The sequence below is a fragment of the Podarcis liolepis genome (assembly GCF_965112155.1).
Source record: "Podarcis liolepis genome assembly, chromosome: 15".
Classification (NCBI taxonomy): domain Eukaryota; kingdom Metazoa; phylum Chordata; class Lepidosauria; order Squamata; family Lacertidae; genus Podarcis; species Podarcis liolepis.
The window spans coordinates 25,144,153-25,167,631 of NC_139566.1; the positions used below are offsets into that span (position 1 = coordinate 25,144,153).

General features: G+C 50.5%; 2 protein-coding genes and 1 long non-coding RNA gene across 5 annotated transcripts in view; 1 reads left to right on the forward strand and 2 right to left on the reverse strand.

Moving 5' to 3' along the window:
- The first annotated feature begins 29 nt into the window (after window positions 1-29).
- Window positions 30-21,048, forward strand: CCDC157 (coiled-coil domain containing 157). Of its 3 annotated transcripts, none has more exons than XM_083478587.1 (11): window positions 30-198; window positions 1,488-1,791; window positions 2,912-3,083; window positions 5,125-5,824; window positions 7,512-7,589; window positions 8,772-8,962; window positions 10,162-10,338; window positions 10,678-10,846; window positions 11,518-11,657; window positions 12,390-12,457; window positions 12,544-12,853. In XM_083478587.1, exons 2-11 carry the CDS (start codon window positions 1,544-1,546, stop codon window positions 12,827-12,829), a joined length of 2,229 nt encoding a protein of 742 aa, XP_083334713.1. In that variant the 5' UTR covers window positions 30-198; window positions 1,488-1,543; the 3' UTR covers window positions 12,830-12,853. The 3 variants fall into 3 exon arrangements, with proteins under 3 accessions (XP_083334713.1, XP_083334712.1, XP_083334714.1); XM_083478586.1 differs by having other exon boundaries at window positions 55-237; XM_083478588.1 differs by lacking the exons at window positions 12,390-12,457; window positions 12,544-12,853 and adding an exon at window positions 20,990-21,048 and having other exon boundaries at window positions 79-237; window positions 11,518-11,742.
- The window catches only part of LOC310695047, an 82,571-nt gene continuing 70,775 nt past the window's right edge, over window positions 11,684-23,479 (reverse strand). The window contains exon 2 of the long non-coding RNA XR_014519892.1: window positions 11,684-11,737. This is a non-coding gene — a long non-coding RNA (uncharacterized lncRNA). The remainder of the gene's footprint in view (window positions 11,738-23,479) is intronic.
- On the reverse strand, window positions 14,330-23,321 carry RNF215 (ring finger protein 215). The gene is made up of 10 exons (XM_083478772.1): window positions 22,843-23,321; window positions 21,373-21,501; window positions 20,216-20,287; window positions 20,005-20,090; window positions 19,384-19,438; window positions 19,047-19,151; window positions 17,566-17,682; window positions 17,339-17,476; window positions 16,071-16,173; window positions 14,330-14,948 (listed from the first exon to the last, which is right to left on the reverse strand). Exons 1-10 carry the CDS (start codon window positions 23,176-23,178, stop codon window positions 14,926-14,928), a joined length of 1,164 nt encoding a protein of 387 aa, XP_083334898.1. The 5' UTR covers window positions 23,179-23,321; the 3' UTR covers window positions 14,330-14,925.

Consider the following 23,479-nt stretch of genomic DNA (forward strand, 5'->3'; position numbering starts at 1 on the left):
TTTATGAAATGCAGGTTTTCCTATATCTCTATAGAAAAGGCAGGAGGGCGGGGCTTATCGGCTGAGTAGCAAAGAGGGCGGGGCTTATCCGCTCAGTTGCAAAGGGGGCGCGCCTAAGAAGCTCTCGGGGTTGCCATGGCAGCCGAGGCTTGGGAAGAGCGGAAGAGCCTGGCTGCTGCGGCGGCGGCTGTTTGGCAGGTGGGTCTTGCCCACCTCGTCCCTCCTTTGGGCGGGAAGGTGAGGAAGTCTATTGGCAACAGGGATTCTCGCCAGCCTGGGCTACTCGTGGCTGCCTCTGCTAGCCAGCCTGGCACTACACCCCAGTCAGGACCCTCCTCCCATCAACCCTCCATGGTAGAGATCCACTCCACCCCACCCCCCGCAAAAGGGACCCTTTAAAGGCACTTCAGCAAGAGTGTGTCTGAGCATGTGCAGAGTGCCTTGCTTCCTTCCTTTCACCTCCCATTCCCAGGGGTGCCGTTAACAATTCTAACAAATCATATTTAGCATTTGTAGGAAATGCTAACCTAGTATGCAAGGTATACAAAGCGCAGGTGGCGCTGTGGTCTAAACCACTGAGCCTCTTGGGCTTGCCGATCGGAAGGTCGGTGGTTCGAATCCCCATGACGGGGTGAGCTCCTACTGCTGTGTCCCAGCTCCTGCCAACCTATCAGTTTGAAAGCACACCAGTGCAAGTAGATAAATAGGTACTGCTGCGGCGGGAAGGTAAACAGGATTTCCGTGTGCTCTGGTTTCCGTCACAGTGTCCTGTATAGCCAGAAGCGGTTTAGTCATGCTGGCCACATGACCCGGAAAGCTGTCTGTGGACAAATGCCAGCTCCCTAGGCTTGAAAGCAAAATGAATGCCCCAGCTGCATAGTCACCTTTGACTGGACTTAACCGTCCAGGGGTCCTTTACCTTTAGTATGCACAATGTCCTGGGAATTGGTTTCCTTGTGTGAAGGTTGCTTTCGAATAAAATGTGTGTAGGAGGATTGCATCCCATATTATGCAGTAGCATGCCTGCCAAATGCTAGTGTTAAGAGGCCGGTTGCAAGACGCAGCACAAATTTAGCAAGCAGGGAGCAAATTAAGTTAATCATGCCTACTTTGCATGGCAGTTTTTGAGACTGCCGACAAGACAATGTGTTTTGTACACTGCTTTAAAGTAACGGAGAAAAATAGTGTTTATTGGGGAAATGTATGCTGTTGCAAACTCAAGTGGCTCACAATTTTTCTGGTTGTACAGTCTAGTGAAATCAGGGTTAGGGAGGAATGTGGCCTGGGGAATGTTTAGAGAGCTGGATAAGGGGTGGCACAAAGGCTACATTCACACCTGAGGCCACAGGTTCCCCATGCTTGTAATACAGTTGGGGCATGATTTGTAGGGAACTCAGGAAGGAAGCTTAACCTTTCCCCTCTTGCGACTTTCCCCCTGCCTTGACTAGCCTGATGAAGGTAGGTGGTCTTGCTTGTGCCTTTCCCAGGAACATCTGCCCTAAGACCCGGTTGGTGGTTGGTGGAATGACATCAGCGTGGCAACATGGTGACCTTGCTGGTTAACCAAAACTACATGGAGAGTCTGCGGAAGGACATCACGGATCTGCAGGGAACCGTCCTCAGCGTCTTCACCCGAGCCGGGGCTGTTCGCTACCCGTCTTGGAAGTTTCCTGATAAGTTGTCCTGTGACCTGGACTTGGTTGCTTTGCTTGAGCACTACGACTTTGCACAGAATGACCCTGAGTTTACCCATCATTCCCACGTGGTTCTTCTGGAACTAGTGATTGACAGGTGAGGGTAGGTCCGGCGGTTCTGTAATGATTCCTTGTTGAGCCACTCTTAACTTGAAATGGAAGTAAACCCCAATGAATACGCCAGGTTTTGAATTAGATTACTGCATCCATTATATATGTGGGAATGTTGTGGATACTAGGAGAGGATATATTGATTAAATGTTATCTTTCCAAACTCACGTTAGTGAGTCATTCTCATATATATATATATATATATATATATATATATATATATATAGCAGAGCTCATTACCCTTTACACAGCAGAAAGCTAGTTAGTAGATTCATTTGAGTCTCTATACTTTAGCAATTCAATCTGGTTTTGTTCAGATTGGAGTATATTCTTGGTAAGACCCCTTTTATTCCTCCCAAAAAGAATAAAGACACAAGAAGCTTCTTTTAAAAGTAGCAAGAAATTTACTCACATTCAGTTCACATTTGGATCCCTGAAGGCAGGCTTTAGCTTGTAGTTACAGATACAGTGTGGCTTACATCCTTGTAAGGGTGGGTCCATGCGCTGCTGGCAGGGAGCCAGCAGTGCAGTCCAAGAGAAGAAAAGGCATCAAAAGAGGGAAGGTGGCTGTGTGACTGGACCTTTTGTGAGATCTCCAAGGGTCACACCCACCTACCCGGTCACATGCAGGGGGAGGATGCTCCAGACCAGGTGTAACAGGAAGTTCAACTGGCTGGATCAACATCCCCCTGTCTGTGTCCACTCTAGGCAAACAGGAAGTGTTGTACTTGACTGCTTATGTTGTATCCCACAATATATGGGGTTTTCTTTAAAGAAGAGGGGCTGTAGCTCAGTGGCAGAGCAGTGCCAGGTTCCATTCCTAGCACCTCCAGGTAGGGCTGGGAGAGATCGCTGTCTGAAAACCCTGGAGAGCTGCTGCCAGTCAGTGTAGACAGTACTAAGCTAGATAGACCAATGGCAGCTTCCTACAATCCTGTCTGGAAACTTCAGCTGGCTCAGAACACATTTGAGGGTGTGGTGGTTGGTTTTGAGAACATTTTTGGGTCTGCTGCCAGTAGCTGCTTTGGGCTTCCTTTCGGAAAGAAAATTGGGGTTTAAAACCAAACTACAAAACTAAAGCAGGATGTCCTTTCTGTCCTCTGAAGGTTGCTGCTGCTGCTCCAAAGCTTCACCAGATACACGGAGAACCTAGTCAGTGAACAAGCCGTGCCCCCATCCAGAACAACAGGACCATGCATGTCTATCGGGCTGGCTGTGAAGAAGTACTGGAACAGCATGCTGAAATTGGGATCCCTCTACCAGCAGCTGGCTTCTGAGGTAGGCTGCCCAGGTGGGCTGGTCTGCTTCTGCATGCACACTGACCAAACGTTCCTCTGGCCAGATAGGTGTGGTTTATCTCCCTTCTCCAAGCAGTGGGAAAGTACCAAGAATATTTCCATGCAAATCTGAAAGCACCAGGGAAGTCTACTGCTGAAAGACCCCCCAGGAGATGCAGGGCTGGCGGTACAGGTGCTTGAGGTTTCAATCCGATCTTCTTCTTTCTTCTTTGGGGATCACTCATAGTCGAGTAAGATTGTCTTCCATGAATACGGTCTTAACAGTGAGTCTGTAAGTGACTGTGGAGGCCAATTCTGGATCCACACATCCTTCCACAGTGGGGACATTGGTTTCCGGGTGGGAGTTGACCATGGTGAGGGTTTGTCCAGCGTGCCTTCCTCTTAGCTCGTTTCTCCCTTTCGTCCTGAGTTCAAGCGTCTTCAAAGTCCAAGACACCTTTGGTAAAGGCTGTTTTCCAATTGGAGCACTCGCAGGCAAATGTTTCCCAGTTGTCGGTGTTTATACAACATATTTTTAGATTTGCCTTGAGAGAGTCTTTAAACCTCTTTTGTTGACTGCCAGCATTAGGCTTTCAACTTTTAAGTTCGGAATAAAGTAGTTTCTTTGAAAGACAATAATCAGGCATCACCAGTCCAGTGAAGTTGATGTTGAAGAATCATTGCTTCAACACTGGTGATCTTTGATTCTTCCAGTATACTGGCATTAGTTCGCCTGTCTTCCCAAGTGATTGTATTTTTTTATTTTTTTGTTTGTAGACATGGTTGATGGAATCTTTCAAGGAGTTGGAGATGGTGATACCCACCTGTCAACATAAATCATGCACTTCGGCTGTAGTCTCAGGCTGCCAAAATCATTGACAGGGAGGGTTTGATGTTTCACAGGCTGCAGGATTGCCCTTTACAGCAAGGTTGGAGAATGTGTGGCTCTCTGGATGTTTCTGGACTACAACTCCCATTATCCCTGAGTCAACCAGTAGCCTTGCTGGCTGGGGCTGATGGGAGCTGGACTTCCATCGACATGTGGAAGGTCGCAGGGCCCCAACCAAGCTTTATTGCGTTGCTCACACTACAGCACCGTAAGACATTGCAGGTATCCAAACAGGCAGGCAAGATACAAATGATCTTCCATCGTAAGCTCAGTGCTGGAAAAGCTCCTTGAGCACTTCTACAGGTGGAAAGGTGGAGTCAACCATTTCTGCTATCAGCACAGGCCAAGCTGCCGTCATTTGAATCCTTGGGAAGAGTTAAGAGTCACAGTCACAAGGGCATGTGGTAACGGCTGCCAACATGGATGGCTTTAAAAGAGGGTTTGACCAATTTATGGAGGATCATCGGGCTGTCGGTAGCTATGTTCTCCCTCCAGTGTCTGAGTCAGTACGCCTCTGAATGTCAGTTGCCAGGAATCGCAAGTAGGGTGGGGGCTCTTGCACATACACCCTGCATTCATGCTTCACATTGGGGCATCTAGTTGGCCATGGATGCCAAACAAGATCTAGCAAGTCTCCTTTTACATTCTTATATTTCTTATGTTCTTAGTATCAAACCATGTCTGATCACGGGACACGGGTGGTGCTGTGGTCTAAACCACAGAGCCTAGGGCTTGCTGATCAGAAGGTCGGCGGTTGGAATCCCCGCAACGGGGTGAGCTCCCGTTGCTCGGTCCCTGTTCCTGCCAACCTAGCAGTTTGAAAGCACGTCAAAGTGCAAGTAGAGTGCAAGCGGGAAGGTAAACGGCGTTTCCGTGCACTGCTCTGGTTCTCCAGAAGTGACTTAGTCATGCTGGCCACATGACCCGGAAGCTGTCTGGCCAGCTCCCTCAGCCTACAGAGCAAGATGAGCGCCGCAACCCCAGAGTCATCCGTGACTGGACCTTAATGGTCAGGGGTACCTTTAGCTTTAGCTTTATGTCTGATCACAGCAGATGCCTAAACTTCCTTTCCCCCCCAAACCTCTCCTGTGATCCTCCCAAAATAAAATAAAAACCTGGAAAGTTAATGCCACCTTTTCTCTTTTATACCTAGAAAAAACGCAGCAGAGATGATGCTCTTGGCACAAATGCTTCCTTCCAGGAGGCGAAAGCTGAGAACGAGTCTTTAAAAATCTGCTTCTCGGAGTCAGATGTGACTTTGCCCAGCTTCCGGTCCTCCCCTTTGACCTCATCGGCCAGCAGCAGGCTGCTGGACGGTTGCCCCGCCACCTCCTCAGAGGCACCGCCAGCCCAGGGGGCCGCCAAGCCCATCTGCAGCACCCACTGTCAGACCATCGAGTCATCCCTGGTGCCTTGTGACGCGTGCGAGAGGGCGCAGCTCAGCCTCCGGGAAGTGGGCAGCGCCATCATCGGCATCTGCAACAGCCAGAACCTCCCGTCGTCTCTGAGCAGGTTCCTGGAGATGGTGGAGGAGACCCTGGGCCGCAAGCCGCTCACGGCTGTGGACATCAGCTACTGGGCGTCCGAGCAAAGCAAGGACCTCTCCCGGATCAACAAACACCTCCGGAAGCTGATGGAACTCATCAACCCTCTGAAGGGGGAGCTGGAAGAGTCCGAGAAGCAGAAGGGCGAGCTCAAGAGGCAGCTGGAGACTTTTGATAGCCGCCTTCAGAAGGAAAGAGAGGAGCAGGAGCACAAGAGGAAGGAGGCAGAGCAGGCGTTTGAAAGAAGGAATACGGAGAGCCTGCAGATGATGGCCACCCTGAAGATGGGCAAGGAGGACCTCCAGAAAAGTGAGCATCCTTTCCCGTCTCTTTCTTTCAGCCAGCTCACATCCACACCATGTATTTAAAGGAAATTTGTACCATTTTCATAGCCATGGCTTCTCTCAGGGAATCCCTGGGAGCCAGTGTGGTGTAGTGGTTAAGAGCGGTGGACTCGTAATCTGGTGAACCGGGTTCGCTTCCCTGCTCCTCCACATGCAGCTGCTGGGTGACCTTGGGCTAGTCACACTTCTCTGAAGTCTCTCAGCCCCACTCACCTCACAGAGTGTTTGTTGTGGGGGAGGAAGGGAAAGGAGATTGTTAGCCGTTTTGAGGCTCCTTTGGGTAGTGATAAAGAGGGATATCAAATCCAAATTCCTCCTCCTCCTCCTCTTCCTCCTCCTCTCAGAAGTGAAATTCTATGTCACAGACTGGCTGGATGCTGAGGAGTGGTGGGAGGCAGCAGCTGGGGAATCCCCAAGGGAACCCCCAGGGGATTGGAGTAGGGTGAGTGGTCAGAGGGAGAAGAGGGAGCAGACTGGGGCGGGGGGGGAGGTGTCAAAAGCCAAAGAGGCAACAGGGTTTAGTGAGCAGGGAGTCTGTGGCAGAGAGAAGTCCAGCATCAGAGGCAGAAGCAGAAGCTGGAGAGGAGCGGGACACAAATTCTAGCACTTCTCATGTATGTTGAACATAGTCGTATCTCAGCTCCCGAAAGCCTTGGGATTTGAACGTTCCAGCTCCTAAACGATCAAAAAAATGGAAGTGAGTGTTCTGGTTTCTGAACATTTTTTTTGGAAGCCGAATGTCCGGCGTAGCTTCCGCAATTGTTTCCGGTGCACCTGCGAAATCGGAAACCAATTGGAAGCTGTGCCTTGCTTTCCAAACATTTCAAAAGTCGAACGGACTTCCAGAATGGATTCAGTTCATCCTCCGAGGTACAACTGTATAGTTAGTCCTATCTTGAAACTTGTCCTGTTGATGATTTTTGGACTCCAACTGTCAGGTGGGTTTAAGGGAGCGCGACTGGTTCGGTTGAGTCACACTGGGTGTGGAGCTTTGGGAGTGCCACAAATATGTTGTAGACAGGAAAGTGCAAGGCGGGGTGTGTGTGTGCTAAATTTTGGCATTGCACAGGGCACCGCTGAAATTTGAGACCCCAAGGACTGTGACTGTCAACAGCTACAGCCAGCACAGCCAGTTGTCCGGGAAGATGGGAATCATAGAATCATGATGGAAGGGACCCTGTGGATCATCGCGTCCATCCCCCTGCAAATACAGGAATGTGCAGCTATCCCTTACGGGGATTGAACCTGCAATTTAGGTGTGCAACAGCATCCGGAGGGCAGCAGGTTGCCCATTCTCCATTCTGATACCTGCCAGGCTGTGGCTGCGCATACGTATCTTTAGAGCACACGGCTTCCCCCAAAGAATGCTGGGAACTATAGTTTACCCCTCAGAGAGCTACACTCCCTCAACAAACTATAGTTCACAGGACTCTTTGAGGGGAACCATGTCCTTTAGATGTATGGTATGGATGTGACCCCAGTCTGTCCCAAACCTTTGATTCCGAAGGGCTCTTGCGTTTCCGTCTCAACAACAGGCTGTCAGTGCAGACACACCGAGCTACATGGATCGATGGGTCTGGCTCAGCATAAGGCAGCTTCCTGTTTTCCTCTACGGTCCTTGTTGACCGGTGACATTGTTTGACTACTTCCAGAAGCCGCTGCCTTGGAGCAGAACGTTTCCACCTTGAAAGAGAAGCTCCAACGGCAGGAAGACACCATCCAAGGGCTGGGTAAGAGGAACACCAGGCAGCATTTCATACAGGCCATTCCCAAGATTCAGAACATTTTATGTAATTTATTTCACAAAATACACTGCTTGACTGTAAAAACTAACAAACCGGTATCTTGTTGCAGTCCTGCTAACTGTCCCAAATAATAGACCAGTGTCATTTCCTATGTACTACAGATGGAGGAAAGAGGGATCATAGAGGTATAGAACTGTAGAGTTGAAAGGGGTCCCAAGGGTAATTTATTCCATGCCCCTGCGATGTAAGAATCACAGTTAAATAAAGCTGGGCAGATGGCCAAAGAGATGTCAAAGAGATAAACAACTACCTAACATTTAGAAGACATCTGAAGGCAGCCCTGTTCAGGGAAGTTTTTAATGTGTGACATTTTAATGTATTTTTAATCTTTGTTGGAAGCCGCCCAGAGCAGCTGGGGAAACCCAGCCAGATGGGTGGGGTACAAATAATAAATTATTATTATTATGGCCATCAAACCTTGTTAAAAATGCCCTGTGAATGAGAGGCTGCCACCTTCCAAGGGAGTCTGTTCCACTGACCTTTTGCCATCGAGAAGTTCTTCCGAATGTTTCCTCGGAAACTTCTTTCTTGTCATTTGAATCTGGTGGTTCAGATCCTACCCTCTGGAGCAACAGAAAACAAGCTTGCTTCCTCTTCCGCGTGGAGGCTGAGAGAGGGTGGCCAGCCCCCCACCCTCAGCCTCAGGTGAATACCTGAAGGAGCGCCTTCGCCTCCGTCGTTCAGCCCCAAGTAACTGTGTTGAATTGTGGCCACCACTTTTTGCCATTTATTTTTCAATGTACAGCCGTGCCTTGGTTCTCGAACGCCTTGGTACTCAAACGTTTTGGCTCCCGAACAGTGCAAAGCCAGAAGTGAGTGTTCTGGTTTGCAAACGTTTTTTGGAAGCTGAACGCCCGACACGATTTCCGCAGCTTCCGACTGAGTGCAGGAAGCTCCTGCAGCCAATCGGAAGCTGCGCCTTGGTTTTTGAACCATTTCAGGAGTCGAACGGACTCCCGGAATGGATTAAGTTCGAGAGCTAAAGTACCACTGTATTTAAGAGCCAGCCTCTGGGACGAGTCTGACTCTTGCTTCCTTGCCTGAAATCTGAAATTGCGAGCCACTAGTGTGCGACATGATGCTCTTGAGCTATTGTGCATTCCCCAGAGCGAGCGAAGCGCGAGCTGTTGCAGGAGTTAAGGGAGACGAAGGTGTGCAAAGCAGAGGTGGACAAGCTGAAAGACCAGCTTGGGGTCCTCACGAGCCAACTGGAGAGTACCAAGCAACAGCTGAACGGGGCCATCACTGAGCTGGAGAAGGAGAAGGCCAAAGCTGAGAGCGTGCTCCGGCACAAAGAGGTGTGGCTGGGGGCATCAGGGTGGGCAACCTATTCTTGATGCTGTTACAGTGGTGCCTCGCAAGACAAAAAGAATCCGTTCTGTGATTCTCTTCGTCTAGTGGTTTTTTTGTCTTGCAAAGCAAGCCCATTAGCGGCTTATCTGCTGATCGGATCAGCTGATAAGCTTAGCGGCTTAGAAAAAGGGGGGGGGAGGAAAAAACCCCAGCAGGAACCCGCAAGACATTGTCGTCTTGCGAAGCAAGCCCATAGGAAATTCGTGTTGCGAAGCACCTCCAAAACGGAAAACTCTTTCGTCTAGTGAGTTTTCCGTCTTGCGAGGCATTTGTCCTGCGGGGCACCACTGTATTTATTTCATTCATCTCCCACCTTTTCCTGTAAGGAGCTCAAGGTGGCTTACATACTAGTTCTCCCCCCCACAACCCACCTTCAAGGTAGATAGGACTGGCCCAAGGTCACCCAGTGAGCTTCACGGCCAAGTGGGGGTGCGAAACCTGGTCTCCCAGTCCTAGTCCAACACTCTAACCAATACACCACCCTGACTCTAACTCCCAGCAGCCCCATGGTGGAGGAGGCAGGTCGGATCTAATTCCCCGTTGCAGCGCATAGGAATCTTCTTAGAATTACAGAATCATAGAGCTAGAAGGGATCACAAGGATCATCTAGTCCAGGGTTTCCCACACTTGGGCCTCCAGCTGGTTTTTTTGACTACCATTCCCATCAGCCTTGCCCACTGGTCCTGCTAGCTAGGGATGATGGGAGATGTAGTCCAAAAACAGCTGGAGACCCAAGTTTGGGAAACACTGATCTAGTCCAACCCCCTGCAACGCAGGAATCTTTTGACCAGGGTGGTAGGTACTCGAACCTAGAACCCTGAGATGAAGTCTCATGCTCTACCAATAGAGCTATCCCAGAGTGAAACCACTGGTCCATCTAGCTCAGTGCTGTCTGCACTGACTGGCAGAAGCTCTCCAGGGTTTCACGCAGGGAATCTTTCCCAGGCCTACTTGGGGGTTGAACCTGGGACCTTCTGCAGGTGAAACAGGTGCTCTACTGCTGAGCATTGCAGAATGCCTTTAACCTGTCACCCCCCACCGTTTACAACCTGCCCCTTTGACGTGTCGAATCGGCCGATCATTGGCTTTCCGTCTTGCATCTGTTGAGTCCAAACTAACAAGATCTCCCCCTCTCGTGCTGAAGTCCCTGCAGACCAAGCAAATGACTCTGATGAAGCAGCTGGATAATTTGGACCAGGAGTGTGAGCAGCTGAAGACCAGCCTGGCTGACAGGGAGGAGGACCAGTACATCTTGAAGGAGAGGCTGAAGGAGATGCAGGAGGAGAAGTGGGAGATCCAGCACCAGCTGGCAGCCCAGCAGGTCTGTAGGAAGTGGGCAGGGTAAGGACGCCTGGCATGGGCTCCTCTGGCGAGACGCAGGCCATGTCTCCCCAGCACAGGACAAACTGCACAGAGAAGGATGAGAATTCTCATCAAACTGCGGCGAAAAATTTTCTAGCCATTTTGCCATGTTAAAACTTTTATATGCCATAATCTATGCCAGCTTTTGCCAACCCGGTGGCCTCCGGCTGTTTGGGACTACAACTCCCATCAGCCGTGCTCCCGACAGCCCCAGCATCCTATGGCTGTGTTGGCTGGGGCTGATGGGAGTGGTAGTCCAAAGAAAAGTGAGCCTCCTTTCCCATCTGTCTTGCTGCAGAAGCAGACAGAGCGAGCGCAGAAGGAAAAGCTGAGCCTGGAGCAGCGTGTGTCTGAGCTGCAGACAACCGTCTCTGAGCTGAAAGAGCTGATTGAGGAGCTGAAGGACAGGGAGAGGCTGCTGGTCCTCTTCCCGGACCTTCACATCCCTGTTGAGGCACAGTATGAAGGTAAGGAGGACAAGGGAAGGGAGGTCCCCCTGTGCCAGGGGGAGGAGCTAATAGGAAGAAGGGGAGGGGCTTGGAAGCTGCACCTAAGAACACCATCAGAGTCTGGGTGCTGGATCTGGCCAAAGGGGACCCATCTGGTCCCAACATCCTGATTTCAAAATACCCAACCAGATGCCCCCAAGGGAACCCTGCAAGGACCTGAGCATCTCTCCCTATCTGTGATTCCCAGTCACTGGCATTCAGAGGCAGACCACAGCTGTCATGGCCAATACCTCTCACCATTAGGTAACGTCTTCTATCATTTAGCAAAAACTGTTTCCCTAAACAAGCACATAAGCAAATAACAGGCTCAGTGGCAGAAGGTCCCAGGTTCAGTTTCCAGGGGTCTCCTGCCTGAAAATCTGGAGAGCTGCTGCCGGCCTGAGTATGCAATACTGAGCAAGATGGGGCAATGGTCTAACTCGCTATCAGGAACCTTCCTGTGTCCAGATGTGCTCCTATTGCAGGCCAAGACCTCCTTAGTAATCTGAAAGGGATCGTTTAGGGAAGAGAAAGAGGTTTAGGGAAGAGAAAGAGACAAGAGGGTCCGGCCTTGACCCACTCCCCACCCGCCCCCATTTCAATGCTGTGAGCCCATGATGCCCAGTCCATCCTCGCTGGCTCTGTCACAGGCACTGGGGACGTCATGGAGGACATGGGCAAGCAGCTGCAGGCCAACAACATTCGTATCAGCATCCTGGAGGAAGAGAACTCGCGCCTCCGAACCGCAGTGGCCAAAATGAGAGAGGCAGCCCAGCAGGAAGGGCCTAAGGTAGCAACAAAATGGGAAGAGCCATGGCGACGGGCACAAATTGGGGGGTTGGTTGTATATAAATTGCTTTACAGTGGTACCTTGGGTTACAGACGCTTTAGGTTACATACACTTCAGGTTACAGACTCCGCTAACCCAGAAATAGTACCTCGGGTTAAGAACTTTACTTCAGGATGAGAACAGAAATCGTGCAGCGGCAGCGGGAGGCCCCATTAGCTAAAGTGGTGCTTCAGGTTAAGAACAATTTCAGGTTAAGAATGGACCTCCAGAATGAATTAAGTTCTTAACCAGAGATAAAGGTAAAGGGAGCCCTGACCATTAGGTCCAGTCGTGGCCGACACTGGGGTTGCGGCACTCATCTTGCTTTATTGGCTGAGGGAGCCGGCGTACAGCTTCCGGGTCATGTGGCCAGCAGGACTAAGCCGCTTCTGGCGAACCAGAGCAGCGCACGGAAACACCGTTTACCTTCCCGCCGGAGCGGTACCTATTATCTACTTGCACTTTGACGTGCTTTCGAACTGCTAGGTTGGCAGGAGTTAGGGACCAAGCAATGGGAGCTCACCCCGTCACGGGGATTCGAATTGCCAACCTTCTGATTGGCAAGTTCTAGGCTCTGTGGTTTAACCCACAGCGCCACCCGCGTCCCAATTAACCAGAGGTACCACTGTATAAATAAGTAAAACAGAGGTGTCACCCATACCTGAATTTAATATGGAACTCCCCTCGCCGCAGCTTGTTCCTCCAACCCAGCTGTGGAATCTGTCCTCTCCCCAAGACAGCGGGACGCACATGCCAACCAGGTGAGCATTCTGGTTTGAAGCATCCTCCGACCATGAACAAAGAAAGGCCCTTCCTCAGCCCCTCTTTGCTTCCGTTCCTTCTGCAGGCATCTCGCACATACGAGTGCCCAGGGAGCAGCGCTGAGGCCTCCTGCCAGCCCCAAGAGCCCAGGGAGCCCGACCCCACACAGATCTAAGAGCACCCGCAATGCCTCGAAGAACGGCTCCCCCTTCCGAAGCCAGCAGTCAAAGCCGTCTGCGGGAGAGGCCGCCCGGAAAGCGGCGTTCACCTTCATCTCTGAGGAACAAGCCATCCGAGCCCACGCCCGGGGGAAAGGGAAAAGCAGGACCCCAGGCCACTCGGCCCGTTGCAACAGGAAACACCAGAAATAACAATAAAAAGGCCCTGCAGAGCAAGTTCAGAAGGTTGACAACATTTCCAAAGCAAAGCGGGTAGTGGGGGGGGGGCGGGTTTGGTGGCGAAGGGAGACCAAATGGCTGGACCTCTCCCTGGCCGCAAATAATCACCGGTGCAATGCTGTTCCTGTGCTCAGGTGGACATGCACCTTTGCAATGGTGACCCCTCCAGGTGACCCTCACCAAAGTCTTTATCAGTAATTGAAGAGTTCACTAAGGCAAGAATGCAGGAACCATCTTTTTGTGTCTTTTGCCCTGCTCTGAGTTGCCAGGTCGAGTAACCTCCCTGCAAAAAAAACCCCAAAATAGTGTGGGGAATTTGGCTTCCATTTTAAAAAATCAACCTCCCTCCCCAAAATACCCCACCAATTTCAGTTTGTAAATGACAGAGAGGCGAGAAAGAGAGGATATTAGCTTCTTTCCCCTGAAATCCAGTCCATTGTGGTAGGATGGTCACCTGAGCACAGAACTTTGGCAGGGTGAGGAAGGTTCTGCAAGTGTGACTGGACCAAAAGCAGACTAGGAAGGTAGGAGTAAGAACCTCAACAATATGCATGTCACAACTGTGATGGCCAGGAGGGGCTGCGGCCAGTGGAACTTCTCCCTAGTTAAAGTAATTTGTGTGTTTAGCTCTTCCGCATCTTCCAACAGGAAATGCAGTGGCGGAGGGGATCCTCAGAGGGGAAGTGACCCAGTCAAGGATCCCCTGCAGAAAAGAAGCAGATCATTGTAACGCAGATGTCCAATTTTTCTTAGCTCCTTTTCTGACCTAGGGGGGTAAAGCCAGATGCTTTTCGTCTTAACTTGGGTGGAAAAGGCCAAGAACTCTCCCCTGCTAAAGGCTGCGTGTGGATTCTAGACAAGAACACACAACAAAAAAGCAGAGTAAACGGAGTTCAACATTTGGAGAATCTCAATGTTGTTATTTTTAAAAGCACATTTCTAAACCTGTTTGCTGCAAGTACAGGCCTCCTAAGCTCCTCTGCCTTCCACCTGCATCGACTGCCTCCAGTTCCCCTTTGAGTGAGGCTTCCTAGAATTATTTTACAGTATTTCTGAACCTTATAACTCGTGCTTCACAAGAACAAAGTAGCTTCCATTAATTACAGTTGTGGACATAATTAAAATAATACCATGTGCAATAAAATTATGACATCAATCAATCGGTATGAGCCAACTAAACCTGGGGGGGGGTCGAATGCAGGGGGGTCATTCAGGGGGGTCATATTCTAAAAAGTGCTTTAAAAAAAAATACAACCCCAAACAGAATCTCAACTTAATTGAAGCCCTGGGATGTACTCAGGAGTGTCCTCTGTCCCACCAAGGGATCCCTGCTGTCTCCTCCCCCTGTTGACAGAGGCCCCTGCAAGGCAAGTCGGGGTCAGGCTGCCCCACCTGTAGCCCTTCCATCGGCAAGGGGAATGTTCTAGGCAGAGGAAAAGACGGGATTGCAATGGAATGCTGCTGAGTCAAGCGTCTTGTTGCTTAGATTTTTTCCTCCTTTTTATTAGTACAGGTGGCTCTTTACACACCCCAGCAGTGCCTCGAGTGCCGCGACTCTCTCCAGAGAGGGCTCTGCGGCCCCTCCATAACCCCCTGCAGTCTTGCCCAGCCCCTTCTCTCTAATAAGTTAGTATAAATAAAGCAAGCATTTCAAAATCCCCACCCTCCCCAACCCTAAGCAAGCAAAGCCTCCTCCCATCAGGAACAGTCCAAGCTGGGAAAGGGGGGGGGGGCTTGCAAGGTGGCAAAACAAGGTACAAGCAGAGTTTCAAAAAAACCTCAGCACACACATACACCCTCCTCCCCGGGTTCATACTGCACAGATGCTCCACCAATGGTGCAATTGATTTAGCCCAGCACAGAAAAGGCCAGAGAACAAACACATTATTATTTTTACACACACACACACACACACACACACTTCCCATCTCAAAGGAGCCCCAAGTTCCAAGAGAGTCATTTCCTCCATGTCCCGAGCAGCTGCCACGGCGTCCAAATGCTCTGGGGGGAAATTGCTCTCTCCCTTGAAATACAAGCAGATTGATCCGTAAAGGCGGGCAATCGTCGTGCTAACTGTCTTGACAGCAGTTTCCTAGGCAGGGAAGGAAATAAAAGAGAAGGGGGTATTTTACTAGAAAGGCAGAGATCCCCCAGGCCATGAGGCCTGTTGGTGAGACAGCGCTCCGGCCGCTATTGCGAAGCTGTGGTCCTTGTGGTGTCGGGTGTCGTGACCACTGGGGTCATGCTGGCTGGGAGTACAGAGTCCCAGCATCTCAAGGGCTGCTAGTTCCCCAACCTTGCTCTAAGGGCCACAGGGTTGGGGGAGGTAAAAGGGGGATGTGCAACATGGATCCCAGGAGGGGAAGTGGATGAACGGCTGGCATGGGCAGCGGAAAACAAAATAGAAGAAGAGTGCCTCTGATAAAGAGCAAAACTCCCCGAATGGAGAATTCGCTTGCTTGTTTGCTGGTCTTTTTAAAAAGACCTAAGAGCAAAAGGCCTGAGCCTTCAGAGAGAAAGCTGTTTTAAAGAAAAGAAAGACAGACAGACCAATACCAAGGCTCAGTGCGTTTGCTTCCGCCACCCGAGAAAGGAGACCACTTCCCCCTTTTAAGGGACACACACTTAAGAAATGAGGAAGTAACAGCAAACATCATTATGGCTTTCCATCCTCCTGTTCCGGCGGCTGAATGGGAAAATGAAATTCTGGGCTTGGTAGTTAGGGCAGAGTGGGGCTCCCACCTCGGCAACTAGATCACCAAAGCCAATTCTAGGTTGCTCTTCTAGCTGCAGTAATCTCTGGCCATTGTGAACTCACAGGAGAGCATGAAATGAAAATACAAATTGTGGGTTGGCATTTGGGGCTCAACCCAAGTTGTGATGCTGGGATTGTAAAGCAATAATAAAGACCGCCTCTGAGGATATGCAGAGTGCCTTTCCCTTGCCGCCAAGTATGTCAGCCTCCATGCAGCCAGGATTAGAGGATGCGACTTCCAGACAAGACTCAAGACAGGGCAATTCTCTGCTGTCCGTCAGCGCCAAAGCGGGGCACTGGAAAGGGAGAGAGCAGCCAACTAGGTCTATATATGGTGTTTCAGCTCCCAAGTTTGTTTAAGCTTCCCAGCCCCACGTCTGCAGAAGTGGCTGGTGAAAAGCAGAAGTGGGAAGATCTGGGCAGCAGCTGGTCCCGTGGTGGGCGGGGAAAGGGGCTTACCTAAAATATTGTGTTTGCAGAGGGGACAGGTCTGCTGCAAGAGGAGCCACGGATCCACACAGTCCCGGTGAAACTCATGCAGGCATGGAAGCACCCGGAGACACTGTTGGGCAGATTGAGACAGTTTCAAGAGCTGCATGTCCCACTTTGAAGAGCTCAACCCAGAGGCTGTGGGGCAGGGAAGAAGGAAAGAGTCCCCACCCCCCACCCCGGCTCCTATTTGAAAAAGTGAAAGATCACCATATGGGGCAACTACAATGTAATGCACATTAAGCAGGGCCCGTTACCTGATTAGAGAAATCTTAAGTAGGTTAATTGTGTGGGCTTGTCGACTACTCTAAGAGAAGAGCTGTAACTCAGTAAGAGAGCACAAACTTTGAATGCAGAAGGTCTGGTTTCACTTCCCAGCAGACCCGATTTAAGTGGTCCGATAGTCCTTTGACAACTTAATGCTCTTTGTCAAAGATGTGGACAAGATGGACCAATAGTCTGATCTATTCCCTGTCTTATGTCTCTTTCAAATTTGCTCAGGGCTAGAGCAGGGTGGAAGAGCCTTTATCGGGCAGCATCTGCTGTTACATTAAGCAGGCACTGAGTTCTAGCAAGCACCACTGGGGAAGGCTTGCGGCCTGAAGGTTTTATAAATGCATCCCTGAAAACTCAGGTATCTCGGATACCTGATGGAGGACAGACCACTTCTTTCTTCACAGAGCGCATAGCTGAACTATGGAACTTGCTCCTGCAAGAGGGAGCGATGGCCATCAAGCTGGATGGCCTTAAAAGGGGTTTAGACAATTTCATGGAGGATCCGTCTATCAAAGGCTACTAGCCACAGTGGCTATCTTCTGCTGTTGTGCTCTGGTCTTGCTTGCATGCTTGCCATAGACATCAGGTTGACAGATGTGAGAAAAGAATCTGGGATCAGACTGTTATTTGGCTTGATCCAGCAGGACCCTTCCAATGTTCTTATGTTCATTTTTAGTGGCTAAAATAACCCTTTAATCTTTGTGGCAGTGAAGTCTATTAAAGGTTGCAGCCGCAATATTAAGGCACACAAGTTGGGAGGTTGGTGATGTGCGAGAGTTTGCGCATGCAGGGCTGTGGCTGCACATGGACCGCGTCTGACTAGATACACCATAGACTTCCAACTCCACTCAGAGCTTCTAGATGCAGACTTTAAAAACACAGAGGATGCAGAAGCCCTCCAACAGAAACCCTGCTGCATCCTGTGAGGCACTGAGACGCGTCGGCCTTTTGGCAAGCACTACCTGGTTCTTGTGGAACCGGTCCAAGCAGATGGCGCAGCTGTCGATCTCGTGAGCCCAGCTCCGGGGCAGCTTCCCGGGGTGGTAGCGCCGAGTCTTCAGTGCTGAGAGCCTCTGCACGATGTGCTGCTTGAGATCGAGCTGCAGGAGGAAAGGCCGGGGTGAGCCTCAGCCTGAAACCCAGATGGGAGCTTTCTGCCAGGGGTGAGCAGGGCAGAGAGCAAACTCACCTCGGAGTCCTGGTCGAGCTGGCTGTGCCGAGACTGTCGCTGTGCCTGCATGATCACGCCTGTGCACAGGATCAAGGCAATGAGCAAGATGGCGTTCCACAGCTGTTGGAGATACTTCTGCAAGGAGGACACACACCACATAAGAAATATGGCCCCATCACATACAACAGTTCTAGGTCAGGAGAGAAAGGAAGTAGCCCAAGATGGCATCAGACTGTTGTTTATTACAAGGGTTGGTGGACTGACCCTGGCACCAGGTCTACCAATGCAATTTTTACAGCTCAAGATGTTTTCCATGGGCATCTGGTTGACAACAGTGAGGACAGGACGTTGGATTAAGCTGGGCCATTGGCCTGATTCCAGGAGGCTCTTCTTACATTCTTATAGCGATGGTGCAGAGGGGCGCATCATTTTCATTTTAAGGGGGGGGGCACCAGAACCACCACTAAATATGAGGGCATTTCTTAACAGCATAGCAAGAAAAACTCCACCTATTGATAGTTAAAAAGAATAGCCGTGCAATGCGCTTCCAGGTACTGGAATACTGTGGAGATACTGCAGTTCCCTGGAAGACAGCCAGGTGAGGTGCTGACGGGACTCCCAAGCTCTGTAAAATGGCTGCGATTTATGTAAACGCACGGCACGTTGAAATGCAGACCGTACAGATTTGAAAGTTTCACAGTCAACGTACCCCAGAACTTGTCCTGCGAAGGGAGATCTTTAATCTAGAATTTTAGCCCTTCTGCTAAACTATAGCGTTTCGAGGAGAGCCACAATACTGAAACTGGTTTCATATCAGAGCAACATCAGTGGTGTGCATCTGCAAAGCCTAGGAGATGTTAGATGAGCTAATATTTTAACTTAAATGGACACACACACGGCTGCTAATCTTGCTCTTGCCATCCACCTATCTCTCAACAGCTTGCTCCTCCATTGATTTGATTGACTGATTGATTGATTGATTGATTTTAGCAAGATTTAATAGCATCTCATTTTTACAATTTTTGCTTTTAGCAAGGAAAAAACCCTGAAAATGCACTTGGTCCATGTTTGCAAAAAGCCAGTTTAAAAAAACAGAGAGGAAAGCATGCAACAGCTGGTGTAAGAACAGATCTTATATACTTCCTATATGAGTTGGGGTGGGACCACACTAATGAAATACAATATATGCTCTCATTATCCTCTTGGAAACCATTTTCCCCAGGAATGTCCAAGCTGAACGGAAGTACCTTTTAAAGACACACCTACAGCACTACCCCATCTCTCTGTCACCAAATGAAATTCCTGCACATCATCTTGTGCAGTACTTTTGCCATTGGCCTATAACAAAGTAATCTTAATTATAGTAGACGACTGCTGCTCTTATTTCCTGGGCAGGGAGGCCCTTCACAGAGCAGTTGGCCCAATTTGGCTATGGCGCAGGGATGAATATGGTTTTAAGCAGAATGCCCGTCCCCTTTGATCCAGCAAGGGGTACCAACCTGGACTCTTGAGCTGTTCTCTCCTGTGCAGATGACTCCTTGCCACTCTCCATAGAGACCGCCCCGGGACAGGCCACAGGTTGACCACAGAGTCAAGGTCACTCCCTTATAAAGAAGAAACACACAGAGAGAGAAAGTTTGCAGGCTGAAGTCCAATAATGGAAACAGACAAAGGGGAGGCACCCAACAGGCAAGAGGATAGATAGCAAATATTTAACCCATTGGATGACCCACCCACACATCTTGTTCCCCTGCTGAACAATGGGGGAATTGGGGGTTTAAATATATATTGTGCCAACTGAAAGATAAGCTCCCATTTCCCTTGAGGATTACATACCACGTTTTCCAGTAGCACCGCTTGGTATGTTATCTTTGCTGTTGCCCGAAGACCTCTGCGGGCAAAAATTAAGAAGAAAATTAAGAAATGTCAGATAGGGGTCATCAATGTGGCCCCTGCAGGCACCAGTTATGTCTGCCAGGCCCTCAAAGGGTGCCCACAAAAAGGTCTCCATAAAAATACCCTGGAAAATCCTCAATGCATAAGAGACACCAACCCCTTCCTTCTGTTCAGAACAGAGGAAAGGTGCAAAGAGCTTTTCTCTGTGAGAGAGCACAGTGGGGGTGATGGGGTTGCCTTTTCCCAAAGATGCCTGCCTGGCTCCATCCCTAATCATTCTGCATTGACAGGCCAAGACAGGTGCTTTCTAGGAAGCCGGCTTCTGCTTTCTCTGCTGCTGTGATTGGATGGGTAGGAGGAAGGATAATGGCACCTAATGATGTCATTTCCTGCTTCATCTCTTAATTTAGCAACATTCTCCATTGCTTTTAAATTGCTCTCATCAGCTGCTCTGGATCCTTCAAGAAAGTAAAACAAACCAACGTTGACCTGCCTGACCGAGCCAGCAATGGGAACCTCATGTAGGATCACCTGCACTCCCCAAAACCCAACCAGTCTCACCGTAGCAATGCACCGAGGAGCTTGGTAACGTTTTCTGAAGTCTGGACAACAATCACAGGCTTGGAGAGGACCTGGGATACATCCAGCTGCAGAGGGGAAGAGGAAAGCGAGAGGTTAAAGGGGCCGCTGGTAGGGCTGGTGGCTCCTTCAGGCCAACTGAGGTCCAGCCTTCAGCCAGAAGGACAATAGAGAGGGAAGGGGTGCTGCTCACCTCACGGATGGCGTTCTGATTCAGTGCGAGGATAAGCAAAGCCGAGGCCCCCAAGACAAGGGCGCGCTTCATCTGCAGAGGGAGAAACCGCAGAGCTACAGCAAGCTAGTTTTTATATACTGTATTGGCCTAAATTTAAACCACACCTTTTTTCCAAATTCCGACCATGAAAAGATAAAGCGCAGCTTAAATTCGTGACCTTACAAAAACTGGCTTTTTTACGATATCGTTGCTAAAACAGACACATGGTATAACGGAACAGGTGTGAGTGCCTGTGGAATTTTAAGGGACTGGCTTATATTCGGGTATTGTCTTTTTCTTTTCTTCCCCCCACCCTTGAATTTTAAAGGTGCGTCTTATACTCAGGTGCGGCTTATATTCGGGCCAATACAGTACTATAGTCAACCCAGGCAAGCAAGAAGCATGATCAGAGCTCAAGGACAAATTCCAGCTTGGTAAAAGCATTCCTGGAGGGTGTGGCATGGGGCCAGTGAGGGGTGTGGCCTTGTGAAGTCCCAAGGGCTAGTCGGAAAGACCCGGAGAGCCACATTTGGCCCCCCAGGCCTGAGGTTCCTCACCCGTGCCTTATACCGATAGTCTCTTGCCACCTTTGCAATGCACGAGAAAATGTATCTCAAAACACAAGAACGTTTAAAACTCCAGCAATCTGAGAAGCACTCAATTCTGGGGGATACATCAGAGGAATGTGTTACGTAACACCTCACTACTGACAGGGTCGCCATACAGTGGTACCTCAGGTTACATACGCTTCAGGTTACATACGCTTCAGGTTACAGACTCCACTAACCCAGAAATAGTGCTTCAGGTTAAGAACTTTGCTTCAGGATGAGAACAGAAATTGTGCCCCAGCGACGCAGCGGCAGCAGGAGGCCCCATTAGCTAAAGTGGTGCTTCAGGTTAAGAACAGTTTCAGGTTAAGAACGGACCTCCGGAACGAATTAATTACTTAACCCGAGGTACCACTGTAGTTAAATGTTCAAAGTCTCCCTTGTTTGAAATCCAGGAGGGCTGCGGCCTATCAGTGTGAACCATAATGAGCTGGATTGACCAACGGTCATCCTAAGCAGCATCCTAGGAACCTACCCCAAAAGAAGAAGGTTGGGTCACAGCAACAGAAGGGGAAATAGGAGACTCACCTTGTTGACCACAGCAGTGGTAAAGGACTCTTCCTTGCTGCCTCGTGGGAGATCCGCCTGCTCCTCGCCCACTGGGACGACGCCAATCCAACTGTCATCATCCTTCAGCTCGGGGTCAGTGTCCCCCACCTAGAGAAAGAGGTGAGCACTCAAAGTTAGGGTCTGTAGCCACCCGTGGTCATGACCAGCTTGCCAACACTCCCAAGAAGAAAGGGATATGACTGGCCACTCTCTCCACCACTTAGAGGGTCTTCACTTAATTGATGGGGAAGGGGAATCCCCAGAGAGGCAGCAGCTGTTTGGTTTTTGGTGGGAGGGACCAGGTGGTCCACAGTAGATATTGGAGGGTTATCACTTAACTGGGGGGTGGGAATAGAGGGTTCACCTGGGGCAGGAGAAACCCCTCTTACTGACAGGGAGTGCAGACTCCAGCGGGCCTATCTGCAGGGAAGGGGATGCCATTTGACTGACAAGTTGCAGAAGACAACCTCCAAGGGGGTTCCAGCAGATATTGGAGGATCACCATCACCACTCAACTGAGCAAGTGGAAGGCAAAGAGGGATCCACCCTGACCTTTGACACCTGAGATGGGAGCTTTACGGCCCACCCTATTCCTGTGACTTGTTTTAACTGTTTTCAATATCGGATTTTAAATTAGGCTGCCCCGGGGATCCTGATGCTGAAGGGCAAGTTGCTGTCATTATTATATTACTATTATTATTAATTACAGGGAGCAGATTCCTACCTAATCATGGGGTCTGTTGGGGGGGCAGTATTTGTTGCTGCTATTATCATTATTACTATTATTTAACAGGAGCCGGTTCCTACCCAGTCATTGGGGGGGGGGGGAAGGGTATTTGTTGTTGTTGCCGCTGCTGCTGTTGTTAACAGGGAGCCTGTTTCTACCTAGTCCTTTTGTTGGGGGGGTGGGAGACGAGACAATGGTTGTTATTACTATTATTATCATTATTGTTATTATTAATACTACTACTACTACTACTACTACTACTACTACTAATATTTGCAGGGAGCAGGTTCCTTCCCAGCCATGGGAAAGCGAAAGAGAATGGTATTTGTTACGGTTATTGTTTTTATTACTGTATTATTATTTTCAGAGAGCCTGTTTCTACCTAGCCCTTTTGTTGTGGGGCGGTGGGGGGAAGAGAGACAGACAGACAGACAGACAATGGTTATAATTATAATTATTTGCAGGGAGCAGCAGGTTCTTACCCAGCCATTTTACTGAGGGGGAGGGAACGGGGATGGTATTTCGTTGCTGTTATTATTCTTATTCCTATTCTTTACAGGGAGTGGAGGGGTTGGCAAGGGCCCTGAGGGTGGATCTTTAACGGGGAAGGGGGGGGATCCCCAAACAGATCTGGGGAGGGGAGGGGGTTCATTGAGAAGGGCGACGGGGGGGGGGAGTGGGTCGCCCCACTGCGAGAGGGTCGTCGTGGGGCCGCCGCTCACCAGGACGAGGCTGCCCCGGATGGCTTCCTCCTCCGCCGCCTCCTCCTCGCCCTCTTCCTGAGGCCGCTTCTCCCCGCGCTCCGGCTCCAGGCCGGGCCTGCCCAGCAGCGCGCCCTGCAGAGTGTAGCTGCTGCCGCCGGGGCCGCTTCCCTCGGCCTGCGCCGGCTGCTCTTCGGGCGCCGGCGGAGAAGGAGGAGGCGGCAAGAGCAGCACCTCCACCTGCGCCTGCCCCGCCGCCGCCGCCACCAGGAGGCCGCCCAGGTGGCTCAGCAGGCACGAGAGCAGCACCGGCGCCCGGCCGGCCGAGCCCGAAGCCGCCGCCGCCGCCGCCATCATCGCGTAGTCGAGCAGCAGGCCCGCCTCTCCTGCCCTTCTTCGCCCTGGAGCGGAGGAGAAGGAGGAGGAGGAGGAAGAGCAGGAGGAATCCGCCTCCCTCGCGGAAGCAACGGCCCGAGAAGGGGAGCCCAGGTCGGGCACAGCGAGCAAAGTCTGCCCGGGAGCCAGACGGGTTGCAGAACCTTCCGGCAGCCAAAGGAAAGGTCTACTCGGGAGTAAGCCCGGTGTAGAGCTCAGCCGGGCTTGTGTTCTCAAGCAAAGAGGGCGCGCGGGGTGGGCAGCCTGCTGGTAGCGCAAAACG

Excerpts from the sequence above, each read along its gene's own strand:
- RNF215 (XM_083478772.1), bottom strand. The coding sequence starts at position 23,178 with ATGATGGCGGCGGCGGCGGCGGCTTCGGGCTCGGCCGGCCGGGCGCCG. Across the intron at positions 21,502-22,842 it reads TCCGGGGCAGCCTCGTCCTG|GTGGGGGACACTGACCCCGA; the intron begins GTGAGCGGCGGC and ends CTCTTTCTCTAG. Across the intron at positions 14,949-16,070 it reads CTGCAAACACAATATTTTAG|GAAACTGCTGTCAAGACAGT; the intron begins GTAAGCCCCTTT and ends TTCCCTGCCTAG.
- CCDC157 (XM_083478587.1), top strand. The coding sequence starts at position 1,544 with ATGGTGACCTTGCTGGTTAACCAAAACTACATGGAGAGTCTGCGGAAG. Across the intron at positions 7,590-8,771 it reads AGACACCATCCAAGGGCTGG|AGCGAGCGAAGCGCGAGCTG; the intron begins GTAAGAGGAACA and ends TGCATTCCCCAG. Across the intron at positions 10,339-10,677 it reads ACCAGCTGGCAGCCCAGCAG|AAGCAGACAGAGCGAGCGCA; the intron begins GTCTGTAGGAAG and ends GTCTTGCTGCAG.